Source organism: Leptodactylus fuscus, chromosome 1 (assembly GCF_031893055.1).
Source record: "Leptodactylus fuscus isolate aLepFus1 chromosome 1, aLepFus1.hap2, whole genome shotgun sequence".
Taxonomy (NCBI): Eukaryota; Metazoa; Chordata; class Amphibia; order Anura; family Leptodactylidae; genus Leptodactylus; species Leptodactylus fuscus.
Genome location: NC_134265.1, coordinates 277,122,572 through 277,139,434, shown reverse-complemented (window position 1 = coordinate 277,139,434; position 16,863 = coordinate 277,122,572). Strand labels below are relative to the sequence as shown.

The 16,863-nt window shown below is 40.9% G+C and overlaps 1 protein-coding gene across 1 annotated transcript in view; it reads left to right on the top strand.

Moving 5' to 3' along the window:
• Positions 1 to 16,863, top strand: part of MGAT4D (MGAT4 family member D) — a 77,341-nt gene that overhangs the window by 33,475 nt on the left and 27,003 nt on the right. The window contains exons 4-7 of the mRNA XM_075284985.1: positions 7,172 to 7,305; positions 11,894 to 11,940; positions 13,280 to 13,393; positions 15,260 to 15,335. Coding sequence (XP_075141086.1) covers positions 7,172 to 7,305; positions 11,894 to 11,940; positions 13,280 to 13,393; positions 15,260 to 15,335 — 371 coding nt within the window. The remainder of the gene's footprint in view (positions 1 to 7,171; positions 7,306 to 11,893; positions 11,941 to 13,279; positions 13,394 to 15,259; positions 15,336 to 16,863) is intronic.

The following is a 16,863-nucleotide window of genomic DNA, read 5'->3' as shown; positions in this document are numbered from 1 at the left end:
TGGAAGCGGCATGCAGACTTTGTCGGCGGCCGCTGCTTAACTCCTCGCGTGCCGCCGCTTCAAGCCTTATATAAGGCGCACCGGACTATAAGGCGCACTTTCGATTTCTGAGGAAATCGAAGTATTTTATGTGCGCCTTATAGTCTGGAAAATACGGTAAGTAAGAAGAACAGGGTAGCTTCCACACATGCAAAGTAAAAAAGAAGACATCCTGTTTGTCTGTGCTTCTGAATAAAGTCAGTGATCGGGTTTAGAATGACAGTCTGTGTATTGGCCACATTTCCTGGCCTGACCATAGCTGATGTGAATAGGACTTGCAGTATTAGGCTGCGTTCACACGAAGTAACACCCCTTTCATTCTGACACGTAAACACTAGAGATGAGCGAACAGTGAAATATTCGATATTCGTTTCGAATAGCCCCTCAATATTCGAACGAATATCGAACCCCATTATAGTCTATGGGGAAAAAATGCTCATTTCAGGGGAAACCACTATTTGACTCAGGAGGGTCACCAAGTGCACTATGACACCTCAGCAAATGATGACAACACCTCTAGAATGCAACAGGGACAGCAGGGGAAGCATGTCTGGGGGCATCTAACACGCCCAAGTTACAGTATTACCCCACTATCACAGCCTATCAACTAGACACTTTCCAAACTCAATAGAACCTCTATGAAAGTTGAAAAATACCTGGAAACCTTCTTTCCTCCACAATAGTATGGACAAAAACATAAATTTAAAGCTAAAGAAACATTAGCATGCACCCCTTTAACTCACGATGCCCATGACAACCACAGATGGCATAGGTAATGGGAAATCCAACAGCCCCCACCCTTAACTGTCATTGTGGATGTGTGTGTGTGATGTGGTGAGACCTTCAAAAATTCACTTTTCTGGCCCTTAACGTGAGCCCTTCCAAATTAAGTTACAGGCCCTTAAACTGAGCTACTAGCAGAGATTGAGGCCCTTTAGGTGACTTTAGCCTTTTACCAGCAGAGTTTTAGGCCCTTTAACTTAGTTCAGCCTTGCACCAGCAGAGTTTTTTACCCTTTGGGTGAGTTGAGCCTTTCACCAGCAGTGTTAGCCCCTTTCAAATTGTTAGCCCCAAAAACGGTGGTTGCAGAACCATCACTCTCATTGTGTGGGATTGATGCAGTGGATTGGACTGAGGACCCAGACATTGACCTTGATTTTGATGGTGAAATTGATAACATTTTGGCATCAAGTCCTGGGGGTAACTTTAATTTACAGGACCGCAAAGGTGGAGAATTGGCTGAAACCACTACTACTGGTAATGGTCCTCTAATATCAGACTCTACATTACCTCTACAGGGTTCTGATTAGGTGTTAATAATCCAAACATGCTCCAGTACTTTAGATGTAGATCAGAAACCACTTTCCCTTCCAACACCAGATTTAACCAAGCTTCATCATCATCATCATCATCATCCTGCTGAGATGAAGCCACTAAAGAAAACCTTGCCTTCAAAGGCATGTTCTGGAGCTGTGACTGAATTTTGTTCAGTTCCAAAAGGACTCTGTGTTTAGATTTGGCTCAAAGTGTCAAAAGACTTTAGAGAAAGTATTGGGATCCAGAATGAGGAGTTCATCACAAGGCTGACAGACCCAACTCCAAATGCTGCAGCACAAGCAACCAGCAGTCAGACTAAGATAGTCTCTTCTTCAAGTAAGACTCAAGACTCTTTGGAACCAGAACCAGAACAGGAAAACCCAGCGATTGCCATTGCAGCAGTGCCTAGGCCATCTTTCAGAGCAGTTCATTCAGAGTTTGAATTGGAGAAAAATAAGAACATTAGTGTGATAGTCTTCATGCACATTAGTGGGCATGGACAACCTAACGTACAAGATCCTCATGCTGAGCTGGCCTCATTACTGAACACGATCAACCAGGATGATCAGGGCTGGAAACAGGCATCACATCTTACCGAAAGGAATCACCCTCAGTTTGGAAAGAAGCCATCTAAATGTTGCACCTTTAATTGAGTTGAGCATTGCACCAGCAGAATATTAGGCCCTTTGGGTGAGTTGAGCCTTGCACCAGCAGTGTTTTTGGCCCTTGGAGTGAGTTAGAGCCTTGCACCACCAGTGTTTTATTTTTTGGCCCTTGGAGTGAGTAGAGCCTTGCACCAGCAGTGTTTTACTTTTGGCCCTTGGGGTGAGTAGAGCTTTGCACCAGCAGTGTTTTACTTTTTGGCCCTTGGGGTGAGTTGAGCCTTGCACCAGCAGTGTTTTACTTTTGGCCCTTGGGGTGAGTAGAGCCTTGCACCAGCAGTGTTTTACTTTTTGGCCCTTGGGGTGAGTAGAGCCTTGCACCAGCATTGTTTTACTTTTTGGCTCTTGGAGTGAGTTGAGCCTTGCACCAGCAGTGATTTACTTTTTGGCCCTTGGGGTGAGTAGAGCCTTGCACCAGCAGTGTTTTACTTTTTGGCCCTTGGAGTGAGTTGAATCTTGGACCAGCAGTGTTTTACGTTTTGGCCCTTGGGGTGAGTTGAGCCTTGTACCAGCAGTGTTTTACTTTTTGGCCCTTGGGGTGAGTAGAGCCTTGCACCAGCATTGTTTTACTTTTTGGCCCTTGGAGTGAGTTGAGCCTTGCACCAGCAGTGTTTTACTTCTTGGCCCTTGGGGTGAGTAGAGCCTTGCACCAGCAGTGTTTTACTTTTTGGCCCTTGGGGTGAGTTGAGCCTTGCACCAGCAGTGTTTTATTTTTTGGCCCTTGGAGTGAGTTGAGCCTTACACCAGCAGAATGGTAGGCCCTTATGGTAAATTGAGCCTTGTAGCAGCAGAGTGTTAGGCCCTTTGGGTGACCCCTAAAACATTGATTTGCAGGCACTTGGGGTGGAGCCCTAAAACATTTGAATTGCAGGCCCTTGTGGGGAAGCCTTAAAACATTGAATTGCAGGCCCTTGGGGGGGAGTCCTAAAAAATTAATGAGGTAACCTTAGTGAGGTTTTTTAAGTGTTACATTAGGGTGAAGGGGCTGGGGTTGGAGGAGGAGGATGAGTGAAGTGGGTGCTGGCAGCCCTTTCCAGTACCTGACTGTGGACTGGATACCCAGCTGGATATCCACGTAAATGTCCTCGCCCCCTTCTGCTACTGACGAGGGGCACTGCTGGCAGCCCCTCTCCAGTACCTGGACTGTGGACTGGATATCCGCGTCCACGTCCTCTCCTGCTTTTGCTATTTACGAGGGGCACTGCTGGCAGCCCCTCTTCAGTACCTGTGCTGTGGACTAGATACCCAGCTAGATATCAGCGTCCACGTCCTTTCCCGCTTCTGCTATTGACGAGGGGCACTGCTGGCAGCCCCTCTCTAGTACCTGGACTGTAGACTGAATACTAAGCTGGATATCCGCGTCCACGTCCTTGCCCCCTTCTGCTACTGACAAGGGGCACTGCTGGCAGCCCCTCTCTTTTACCTGGACTGTGGACTGGATACCCAGCTGGATATCTGCGTCCACGTCCTCGCCCCCTTCTGCTACTAACAAGGGGCACTGCTGGCAGCCCCTCTCCAGTACTTGGTCTGTGGACTGGATATCCACGTCCACATCCTCTCCCGCTTTTGCTATTGACGAGGGGCACTGCTGGCAGCCCCTCTCCAGTACCTGGACTGTGGACTGGATACCCAGCTGGATATCCACGTCTTCGCCACGTCCCCTCCTGCTACCCTGCTGCATGATTGGCAGGTTCACTGTATGTGTACAGTGTTCCTGCCGTGTAGCTCTGAAAAGAGCTGTTTTATAACAATTTTTTCCTGCCTAGACAAGGCTAAAATCAGTGTATCACCCTGAGACCAAGCTCTCCCTATCTGTCCAAAACTAAAATGAGATGAACATGGCCAACTCTATTCTTATGAATCAGAGGTCACCTGATTTCGGCAGCCAATGGCTTTTTCCATTTTTTTTTCAATGCCTACGTTGTTGTAGTTCCTGTCCCACCTCCCCTGCACAGTTATTGGTGCAAAAAAAGCGCCAGGGAAGGTGGGAGGGGATACAAATTTTTACTGCGTTTGCCACGTTGTATTCAATTTGAATCGAATACCTCGAACAGCCTGATATTGATATTCGATCGAACGCTGTTCACTCTTCTCTAGTAAACATGTGTCAGAGTGAGCGCAGTAAAACAGAATCCCATTGACTTCAATGGGTTCGGTCTTACGTGCGCTACCCATTAAACTCAATGGGAGGCTTTTTTACCTATTGCTTTCAATGTGATACGCGCATATCACATTTTGGTCTGGAACCTGAGGCGGAGACTTCCTCAGGTTCCGGGCCAAAAGCCGTGTAGCTGCGACTGAAAGCCGGTGCACAGCATCGGGATCCAGCTGCGCACTACGCTCCAGATTAGGCCCAATGAATGGGCCTAGTCCAGAGGAGGGTGTGTCTTCAGGCCAAATCGCGAGGCGAAACATCCTGAAGAATGAGCATCTCGCTTCTTTTTCCGGGAGCCGGAACAAACCGGCTCCTGGAAAAAGACCTGAGCGGCTCCCACTAATTTCAATGGGAGACGTCTTTTTGGTCAGGATTTTGAGGCGGCCAGGATTTTGAGGCAGCCTCAAAAACCTGACCAAAATACTCTGTGTGAACTTAGCCTTAGAGTATGTGTACGGGGGTGTGGTCATGTTGAGAACACCCAATCCTTTGTTCATGTCTGGCAGCAACTTATTCCCCTTGAGAATACATGCATACTTACCTGATCTGAGCATACTTGTATATGGAGGGTCGGGGGGAATAGTTGTTAGCCAAACAAATGTACATCCAACAGTTCTTAGATGTGTATGTCAAGCATGGGGCATGGCACTACCATATAACATTGGTTGCCGCCCACCCTATCTGCGTATTGTTGGTTTTACAAATATTTGAAACCTTTACTGCAGATTATACATTTTTGACTTTGTATTTGTCCTTTAGTGCGTGTAAAAGAAATAATGTTATCAGATGTAAAATATGTGAAAATAGTAACATTTTCTAGGTTACACCTTCAATAGTGTTTTACTAGGTAAGTCAGTCAATATTTGTATTGCCATATCTTGAGCATTGAGGCTAGTGATTCTGAAATATGGGTTATACATGTCAGAAAAAGTGCATTAGTTATAATGCAAGACCAGCAAGGTCCTGTGAGCTACAGGCTGTGGTGACATAACTGTGGTCACAAGGCCTTGAGTCAGGATTAAAGTGACTGCAATGTAAGTTATCTCCTGGAAACATACAATAAAAATGGACCATGCCTTGTGGTTTACTCATTGTGTAGTGCTGAGCATGCATGCTGTATTGTCAGGATAAAATAGTGGAGTATTCACATTACATATTGTAGTGGTGGCTCAGTATTTCTGTATCTCATTACAGTATTATCATACCTGGAAATGGACAATAAGCAAACTAAAGGAAAACCTTGCTGGGCCAGTTTCAGGGGTACAGAGGATCCTGCAGACAGGCACGAAAGTAGCAGACAGAACGAAAGCAGCAATGTTATTTCTTTGTATTTTTGATATAGCACCGATGTATTCTGCAGCTCTGTACAAAGATTGACATCACTCATATAAGTGTTTGTACTAATGGAGTTCACCATCTTGGTTCCTTATCATATATACACAGAGTTTACACCATTGGAAGACAGTTATACGTAGGAGTAAATTAGAATACCCAGGGAAAACCCATGTGAACATGAGGAATACATACAAACTAAGCAGACCCAGAGGTGGGTGCGGCGCTCCTCGCCTCCTTTTGTAGACAAACCTTGTAACATGGCACCGTGAGACAATGAAGATTACTTGGGTTGTAGAAAGCTTTTATTACTAGTTTGCTCAAAAGCTGCGGTAGTATAAACAGCATATTGTTATCTACTCCACTTATTGTAGTGCCTACAAATACACTCTGGTGTAACAACATGCCTAGTTTCTCATAAGTTGCCCTGCCATGTGTGCCAATGTGGGGAGATTGAATCATTTTTTCATGAATTGTATGTAAATCTGTAAGAATAGGTATTACATAAAGCATGCACATGGCTATGTCTTCTGTTGAGGTATTCAGACTATCTCACCTTTGTTTTTTAGTTTAATTTGCTTCTTGGAAAAAATAAGTGGCAACAAATTTAGGAACTGTTACAACATCCATTACTACCAAAACTATATCACCTTTGGGTATAAATGCTACATTGCCAATACCTACAGATAGTTCCATGGTTTACATCTCTATTTTGTGTAGTATTAATAAACTGCACTATATGATCTTTCTACTTGTGTAGGTTTCTTTCACTTCTTACTAGGAAATAGTGCTAGTTATTTTACAGTCAAATCCAATGACCAGCGGTACTAAAATGTTGGGTGGTCCTGAGAAATAATATAGAACGTGTTAGATTTCTGCTTGTTAGTACAGTGGGTGGCCTTGTTTGTGATTAACAGCCTTTCCTCTGTAAGTTTGCAAACAAAGATAGGACTGCCAACTGGACTTCTTTGCACAGAAAAAGCAGAAATTCAAATGAAAAAATTTACACTGAATCTAACCCACAAAACTTTGTAGGAGATTTATAAAAAGAAAATATGCCAGTCCACAGGAAACCGCTGCAGACTTTCTGTGAACAGTGCTGCGGGAAAAACCGTGACGTGTTGCTGTCACAGTTTTTCCATTTTTTTGCTGCGGCCTGCTACATGGGGCCTTAGCCTTTTAGACACTTATACAAATTAAACAAATGTGGTGTGTCTTCACGGGGGAACGGGTGTGACTTAATGGTCTAAGTTACAATACTGAAAATTCTGCCAAATTTTTCTGGTTTAAACTCTACCAATTTATAGAAGGTGTGATATAAGACTAGACAGTCTAATCCGACAGATTTATCTACCAACATCTGGCCCTGTCTCATTGTTAAGACTGTCTAGTTGAACTTTGCACTTTCTAGATGAGTAAATCTGCCCCTTATATCAGTCTCTCAGGCTCCAGCTGTTCTATATTATGCTACATGCAGCCTGGACTGTATGTTGAGTGTGACATGTTCATTTTTCACCCAACAGCCCCATCAAAATGATAAAGATGCAGGTAAGGCTGTGTTCTCATCTGCACTTGGAACACAGTATGAGCAAGAGAGCTGGTCGCTGAAGCACAATTGACACTTAACTATGCTACATGATGATATGTTGTCTATTTCTATTCGCAGTGTCTGTAGTTATTGGAATCCCCACTGTAAAGAGAGACAAGCAGAGCTACTTGATGGATACTTTAAGATCCCTTTTCTCCGAGATGTCAGCAGCAGAAAAAGAGGATTGTGTTGTCATTGTTTTCATAGCTGAGGTAAGTGACTGCGTATAACTACCTGGTATAGATTTGCTAGTATGAAGTCCAACCAGACAGAAACGGTGCTGTCTGTAACTGAGAAATTGATTTGGTTATAACCTTGCATCATGCATTAAAGACTTCTGGGAAAGTCGGGCATGTTGTTCAGGGTGCTTCCCATAGAGGGCGGCATAACAGAGGCACTGTCTCCCTGTTTACATCTTGGGAGACAGATTTGCATATTATTCCCATGTTCCCTTGCAGTGGAGCAACTATGGCTGTATAAGTCTCCACACACCTGAATAGGTGGTCTCTCCATAAGGAAGGACGTTATTCCCATAATCTAGAATAAAGTGGTGAATGCTAGTAAAGCACAGACTCTCTCTACTTTGTGAAAACTTATTTGGGATGCATGGTATAGCAAAGGCTCTGCTGCCGGCTCAGTCCTCTATACCATTGCTGCCACAGTATAATTGGGTTCTAGGTTGGTATAATGACTGTGGTTCTGGGCAGTGTGGTCACTGATCTTTAGAGGTCTCATTCTGTTGTATTGAGGGCTTGTGTCAGCAGCGCCTTGCTCCTGATGGCACCTTAATATTAGATATAGGGCTCACTATGAAATGAAAAGGCAAAAAGGAACACTGCAGGTAAATGAGCACAGTTTACAATTATGGGTTGAAGCAAAGTGACAGTGTAGTTAGTGCTTACTGTGATTTATCTCTTCATCTGGCTTTCCTTTGTGAAGAATAATAGCTGATACCTTCCAGTAATTGTTATTACTTAGCAGGTATTGTATTTTGAGTATTAGTGTGTCAATGATAGAAGATATCTGCTGTGGCATCTTTATAACCTAGTGTAATGCATCATGGATATAGTGTAAAGCATCATAATGGATATACAACGAATCCTAGAATTATTGGCACCCTTCTAGAAGCTGAAGTCAACGTATTAACCCATTGAAAAAAAAAAGCAAGGCGTTTTTTTGCTGCATTTTTTTCCGTAGCATTTTTTTTAGCTACGTTTCCCTACATGGGGGCTTAACCTAAAATAATTTTTTGATTTAGCACCTTGCATTATTTTTTGCATTAAAAGCTTTTAAAAAAATTTGTGTATATTTTGAGAAGGTGACAGTGCTGGAGTCCTGGTATATCTCCCCCAATTTTCTGACGTATGTGTGGTCCAGTACGGTTCTTGAATTGGCCTCAGCCCAGATGTGTGTCCCAGGCTTGCTACTGGTCCATAAAAGACCTCAGAGCCTGCACTTCAGGACAGATCCTGGGAGTGGGAGGAGGTGCCTGGGTCTGTCCTGGAGAGCTGAGTTTTGGTGAGACCAAACTGGGACTTATGTTTTGTTTGATCATGAGGCCGGAAGTAAGCCACTCATATAGTTAGCCTTTTTCTGTATTAGTTAGTGCTCGGACGAGCAGGGGGTTTGTTTTGCCTGAAGTTAAAGCTGTAATTTATTTTGCTTATTTTTGTACCTAAAGTCAAGGTTTATTTTATTTATTTTGCTGTTTTTTTCTAAATAAACCTTTGGTACAGATTTTGTGTCCTTATCTCTGACTGGATGGGTCCGCACCATTGCTGCTACCGAGTTACCTTCCGCACAATATGTATGTGTGTATACAATTATACAACATGTGTAAACCATAATCTGGAAGAAAAATGTAGCACCATATAAAGTATGCGGTTAAATGCATGTCCATTCATAGACATGCAATGTAAATCTGGCTGGATGCTAATATAGGTGAATACTGATTATTGTATTTTATATTTTCATAGATTTTTGTTGCGGAGTATCTGTTTTTTTATCACTGCAATGTTTTACACTTTTAAGCAGAAATAATTAATATTGCATGTGTATTTTATGCCTTTTGTAATGATTCTTCACCACGTACCGTATATACTCAAGTATAAGCCAACCCGAATATAAGCCGAGGCCCCTAATTTTACAACAAAAAACTGAGAAAACTTATTGACTCGAGTATAAGCCTAGGGGGGAAATGCAGCAGCTACTGGAAAATTTCAAAAATAAAAATGGTCGGAGTTTTTGGGTGCAGTAGTTGCTGGGTAATGGGAAAGGGGAGGGGGTGTTTTGGTTGTCTGTCTTCCCCTTCCCTGAGCTCGAGGACTGAGTTTTTTTTTTTTTTCCCCCACTTGGAATTCAGCCTGGCTGAATATAGGGTATCTGCAGTGCTCCTATTAACCCCTTCCCGACGGAACAGGAGACCAGGCACTTACAGATACAGGGATACCTAATGTGTATGTGTTTCACAGTCATTTTCTACTTTTATATGTATTCTAGAGAAATGAGTGATTTACAACTTTTATTTACTTTTTTTTTTTTTTTTTTTTATTATATCTTTTTTAAAGCTTTTTTTTTTCCCACTATTTTATGGGAGATTCTATACATTACTATTGCGGCTGGTCATAGACTCCCCCTCACATAAAAAAAATAATAATTTTTTTTTGCTTGACTCGAGTATAAGCCGAGGGGGGCTTTTTCAGCATAAAAACTGTGCTGAAAAATTGGGCTTATACTCGAGTATATACGGTAATTGCTTCTTATCTAAGTACCATATGCATTTTGGAAGAATACCTTATGTGTACACTGATTGTTTGCTTTGTTTATTTTGAATATTATATTACTTTTAAGGGCCTGTACTCCGTTCTGCAGGTTTCCGTTTCCTGCACAAAACAGGGGCAGGAGACTGAAGCACAAAACAAGAGTCCACAGCTCAATGCATCTTATTTCATTGTACTCAGTTGCGGTTCTGTGTGCCCGAAAAAAACTTCCTCCGGTTAAGGTCACGATACAGAATCACAATAAAAAACTTTTTCAGCACAACAGAACCGATGTCTTATTTCCTTATTTTCTTTAAAAAATAACTTTTATTTTCAAATATTAAAACATCCAAAATGCCTTTGGTATAGCACCAGACACAAAACAAAAATAAGTGGTAAACACAGACACAGAAAAAAACTTACGGCATATGCGTGTACGGCATTGGGAGCTAGCCTATGCGTTTCGGGACGCCTGTCCCTTACTCATGGCGATATGAGTATCGCCATGAGTAAGGGACAGGTGTCCCGAAACGCGTAGGCTAGCTCCCAATGCCGTACACGCATATGCCGTAAGTTTTTTTCTGTGTCTGTGTTTACCACTTATTTTTGTTTTGTGTCTGGTGCTATACCAAAGGCATTTTGGATGTTTTAATATTTGAAAATAAAAGTTATTTTTTAAAGAAAATAAGGAAATAAGACATCGGTTCTGTTGTGCTGCAGGAGACTGAAACCTGCCGGCATGTTTCAATGCCATTCATTTGAATGGGCTTGAAAAGTCTCCGTCTGTGTGCGCCAGTGAGCGTTTTTTGCGCTCCGCGGCGAAACCGTTTTTTTTTTTAATCGGACACAGAGTCGGACATGCAGTACTCTGTGTCCAGTTTAAAAAAAAAAACGGTTTCGCCGCGGAGCGCATAAAACGCTCACCGGCGCTCATGGCCGGACTCAGCATGACAGGTTTCCGTCTTCTGCATGCAGAAGACGGAAACCTGAAAACGGAGATCGAACGCTGGTGTGAACCCAGCGTCACTTAGTGACACACTGAGCTATATACACATATGTAATATCCAGTACTAATATATCTACCAGTACATTGGCTTGTCCTTTCAAAGGAGTTTGGACTGTCTACCCTAAAATCAATATTAAGTAATGGAAAATGGAAAGATTTCCCTAGTGCCATCATTTGAAACATAGTTTCCTATAGCTCAATGCTTGGTTAATCCCTGTCAATGTCACTAGACTTTTTGGGAAACCAGGCATTGATCTATAGGAAGCAACCTTAAAAAAGGTGGCACTACAGCAAACGTTTGTTTTTCCATCAGAGAACTTATTTGCATAATTCTTTCTCAGAATTCCTATTAGATTATGTATGGTCTGTAAGACTCTACACACTGTAAGGTGGCCTACAACCCAAGGGAGACATAGTACCTTTTCTGACCCTCTTTGGCAATTTAAATTCTTTTTTTTTTTTTTTTTCTTTCCCCATCTTTTATTTTATGTTTACTGCATTCAATTTTTTAGGAGATCAGTCAACGGTCCCTTCATTCTCAGTTACAGTTAAGGCAATTTCCAAATATTTTCTAGAGACCGTTTTGTATCATTGTTTTTGCCCATCTTTTTGAAGTGTGCCAAAATTTTGGAGTTGAATATGTAATTGTTTTCTAGTTATTTGCAAAGCTTAATATGTTGGCTTCTAAACATAAAAGCAGACAATGACACTCCCTATGATGAAAGCCGGATGGGATTAGTGGTATATTTAAGAATGTGGGAGTAGCTATCCCTTTAGGCTTTGACAATGGATGAAGAGCAAGTGGATATTTGGTGAATGGTGTGTTCTACAGGTACCATATGGACATGTATGTACTTTGTTACACATTTGTTTATACATTTTTGTATACTTGACATAGTACATGTATATGAACAACAATTTATTTTTCAAAAGTATTTTTTACTAGTAAACGAATACTGTTTTTAAGGAAATCCTATTATGCTTACTAAAGTTTATGTCTTATCACTGACCAATGAATATTTATATATTTTTTAGGTGAATTCCCAGTATGTCAATGAACTTGCTGACAATATTAAAAATGGGTGAGTGCTTAGGCCAGATTAGTCCCCTATCTTTATGAAGTGTTGGATGTAGGCCGTGTTAAAGTTCAATAAACAAGCCACAAACAATGCTCAATTTAACCCTTTGAAGGTACATGATGATCTGTAATATGATTCTGTAGAAACCCTCTTTGTCACGGCACAGTGTCTCCATTTATGAGCCACTATATTCTCCCTTAAAAGCAATGCTTCTAATGGAAAATATCTCTGTATATGACTTGTTAGATTATACCACAGTTTTATTCTTATAGAGTCAGTGAAGTAAAAATAACTTATAAATGGTCTCTCAGCTTAGAATCAGCGAAACACACTGGGGTATAGTTTATAGTATATAGTTGTTATGTTTTTCAACATCCAAAATAAAAAATTTAGGGTCTTGTTTTTGTCACCAGTTCACTTTATCACTATCTCAGGAAGCAATATGGCTAAATGGAGTAAAGGCTAAAAACAACTTCTTAATAATGTGTATAGACTTGAGCTTTTACACTTTTAGGCTAATGTAGTGAGCCACAGCCGAAAACACTGCAGAAAAGACTGCGGTGGAAACGCACCAATGTTTCTCCATAGTTATTCACAGAAAGCCTGCAGAGTTTTCCTCTGCGGATTTTCTTTTTTTTTTTTTAGTAGATTGCAAGCCCCACATAGAGCTCACAATGTACATTTTTCCCTATCAGTATGTTTCTGCATCTGTTAGACCTATACAGAAGCCACCAGTGTTTCTGTGTGTATAATTGACATTCCGTGGTTTGCAAAAATTATTGCATTTTTGAAATTGCAGCATTTCCTTCAGATTTTTTTCTACAGTGTGTAAATGGGATTAGCCAAAATCCCATCCACTTAGCAGGTAATGTAAAAACTGCCTTTTTGCAACATGGGGCCACGGGCATTAGTGTATTCCTCACAAGAAACTCAAGGAAGTCATTATTGTTTTACATAAATGGTTTACAGTCTGCTTTCCTTATATAACCAGAGTTGATGTAAGATACCCAATTATACAGTGTAAAAGCAGCCAGTCTCCTGTCAATTACTTGATCAGTATTTCCCAAGAATAGCAGCTCGTAGAAGAATTGGCAACGTTGCATTTTCTGTGTATCTAAATATCGAGAAGGAAGGAACATTTATTTTAACACAGTAAAGAGCTGGAGTAGTCATAGGAAAATTAAGCATGGTCTTGACATAGGGGCAGAACTTGTCCTGTTGTCCCTGGTAACACAAACAATACTCTATACACTAGTTTAACAACTCCATCCATGGTGTTTTGACCCGATGACCTCTACTAGAAATAAAGGATGTAAAACTAATTACTGTATTTTTCTTGCAGTTTTCCTCATGAAATACAGTCTGGCATGCTTGAGATCATATCTCCACCTTCATCATTTTACCCAGATTTCTCAAATATTAAGGAAACATTTGGGGATTCAAAAGAGAGAGTGAAGTATGCAGAATTTTTTATCATATATGAGTATAAATTATATGCCAGGCTGAGTTCACATATGTGTCAGAGTCTCTGTTTGGAGTCTATTGCGCAGATCTGTCTAAAATCGCAGGGTTAAAGCCCTGCATGTCCAAATTTTTCTTCTGGAGATTTTAGTTAAAAACAATAGAGATCTGACAGACCCCATTATAATTGATGGGGTCCTTTGACCTCCATTTGTGTCTGTCATAGAACAGATCAGTTTTTTCTGTTATTCTGTTCCTCTAATGGACTGGGAGAATGGAAACAACTACACAAGTGTGAATCTAGACTAAGGTGAAAATGTAAATGTCTGTAGTAACATTGTTCCATATGTTTGAAAGCAGATCAAAATTCTATGTCTTTCACTGTTGTGCAAGAACTAGATATATTTCTGTATATGTACTATACACACAAACACAAACCTGCTATCAAAAAAATTTCTGAGCAGTATAAAATGGCGATAATGTAGGAGATATCTGCTAGGGAAGTGCTGTATACAGAATTATTGAGCAATGAATATCAAATGTAGGATCCAGATAGAGGTCTGTGAGCATCTCTTGCTGGTACCAACTACTGTATATAATACAAAAGTTACCGCACTCAAACAGCCAGAAAAGGAGGTAGCTCAGATCTCACCTGTTTAACCTCTTAGATGCTATGGTCCACATTAAATGCAATGGGACATTGCTGCAGTACCTAGCATAGACATTACTAAATGTACAGTGTACTAAGTGTACAAATCACCACAAACAATACATAGGCCCCAATGTTCAGTGGAGTCCCATGACCCCTTCAAACAACTGATCTAAGGGTACCAAGAGTCAGACCCCCATCAATCAAATATTGATTGCCTGTCCTTTAATGATAGGTGATCAGTATTAAAAACATGGAAACCCCCTTTATGATGAGGCCCCATATTGTGGAAATACACATTTTTTTGTTGCAGATTTTCCTGCGCTTTTTTCTTGAGTCAAAGTCAGGGGTGGATTGAACAGTAGGTAGAACTATGAGTACTTCTGATGTATTTCACATTCCTGTATTTCACATTCTGCAGCAAAAAAGCTGCGTTTCCTCAATGTGGAGTCTTAGGCCGGGGCCCCATCAGGACATAAACAGTACAGGCACAGTGCAGGCAAAGTGGATGGAATTCATGCGAATCCCATCCCCACTCTGCGGAAAAGTTCTCAGCGCGGACACGCTGCGATTTGCAAAGCCGTTGCGGCTTTGCAAATCGTAGCATGTCAATTATATTTACGGAAATGCCGGCGTTTTTTCTGTAGACATAATGTTAAGAGAAAGTCCACAGAGGAAAACTCTGTGAACTTTCTCTTAAAAGCGCTGCGGAAAGAACCACAATGCGTTCACGCCGCGCTTCTTTCTGCAGCGCTTTAGCGCTGCGATTGCACCCCGTGGGGCCTTAGCCTTATAAGGATTTTCATTATACCGTCTCCATTTTAAGCATTAATAAAACTGAAAAACCAGAATCCTTTTTAGTTTTATAATTTTGCTAGTTAACGCTTAATGTGTTGTCTCTTTTACCCCAATCTGAGTTGTCTGTTCATGTACATTGCATCTGTAATTCAGCTTCGAGCAAGTTAGGGTCCCTTCACACAGAGTTTACGCTCCGTGTATTCTGTATGCGCTCCACTCATTTTGTTCATTGAAACGCGCAACAAGATGCGCGTTATACGAACATGCCATTGAACTCAATGGCTAACTACATTTTACACGTGTATTTTTACGTGTAAAATTTACAGAATACACGGACAGTAAACTCCGTGTGAAGGGGCCCTTAGTTAAGTTGGGAATGTAACAGCTGAAATAACATTTTTTTTTTTTTTACAGGTGGAGAACAAAGCAAAATCTTGACTACAGCTTCCTTATGTTGTATGCACAGCCAAAAGGCACATATTATTTACAGGTAGGTTAATTACTTTGTAGCCTATAATTTTTAACATATCTTCTTGCTGGACATAGGTCATGTATTGTCAGTATTTTAGTTTATATAACTTTGTATTTTGTTCCTACATTTCCCATTATCCACGGTGTTCTACATGTTGGTGCTATATAAAGTTTACTTTTATTATGTAAATGTAACTTATTTCTTCAGTCTGTATTTCTGACAATCCAGAATGATTCCAGCAGTAGTTATTAGAAGCTGCATTGCTAAACCTCACTCTCCAGGATACAATAAAAGCGTCATAAGGCTAAGGCCGCACTTAGCGAGCCACAGCTAAAAAGCGTTGCGGGAAAAAACTTAGCAGAAAATCAATGCTGTTTTTCCTGCAGAGGTTTTCACAGAAAGATCACACAGTTTTCCTCTGCAAACTTTCTGATTCAATGATACTGATACAGAAACCGCCAGTATTTCTGTAGGTATAATTGACATGCTGCAATTTCCAAAAACGCGATGGTTTTAAAAATCTGCGCATTTCCGCTGCGAGTATTTTCTAGAATCTCATCCACTTTGCAGGGACTGTAAAACACTGTAATTCTTGCTGTGGTGTTTCCGCTGCGGCCATACTGCGGTGTTTACGCTACGTGGGGCTTCAGCCTAATACTTATTGGTTGTAGGAAGCAGTTCTCTGGAGTCACTGGTCCTTTATACAACATTTTGAAATTGCTGTTTTGTCTCCCAAAAATATTTGAATAAGACGATCAAAACTTCAGACATTCCCCAAAACGATATAAAGAAAAGAAAGGTACACCTGGCCCCAACAAAAATTTTTTTCAAAGTTTTGGATTTTTTTAAGGTGTTACAACTTAAATAAATCCAAACTTATACATATTCCCTCATATATTTATTAAATAAATAACCCTCTCAGGCCAGCATGGCCATGTAGAACAAGTGAGCACTATCACATCCACACCCATTACATCCGCCCACAGACCAGTTTTTCAGTAAGAGACTATGCGTTTTATATACAGTACTCTGTACTGAGACAAGTTGGGACAGTCATTAGTCCTCACTTAGGCATAATTTAGGTGTTAGTTCCAAAATATCATTCCACTGCAGTCAATGGGCCTATGTCTAGCTTTGGCTCACTAGGGAGACTGTATCAGATATTGAGATATTCTCAATCAGTGTTTGCTTATAGATTCTTAGAGCACAATGAAATAAATGTTTGTTTTTTTTTTTTACTGGTATGCCATTGTAATCTAAGTTTGAAATATCTATTTCGTCCTCATTATTAGAGTAGCAGAATGGTTATTGGGAAATATTACAATAAGGCTAAGGCCCCACATAGCGGGCAATGCCACAGCAAAAAAAAAAAAAAAAAATCACTGCTGGAAAAACCACAGCGGCAATGTATTGCAGTATTTCATGCAGCGTTTTTCACAAGAAGTACGCGGAGGTTTCCTTTATTTTGTCATAATTTTTTTGTGATTGATCCGCTTATCTAGCATTTATATCTTTTCCTTTACATTAGGCTTAGTAAAGTAAGGTT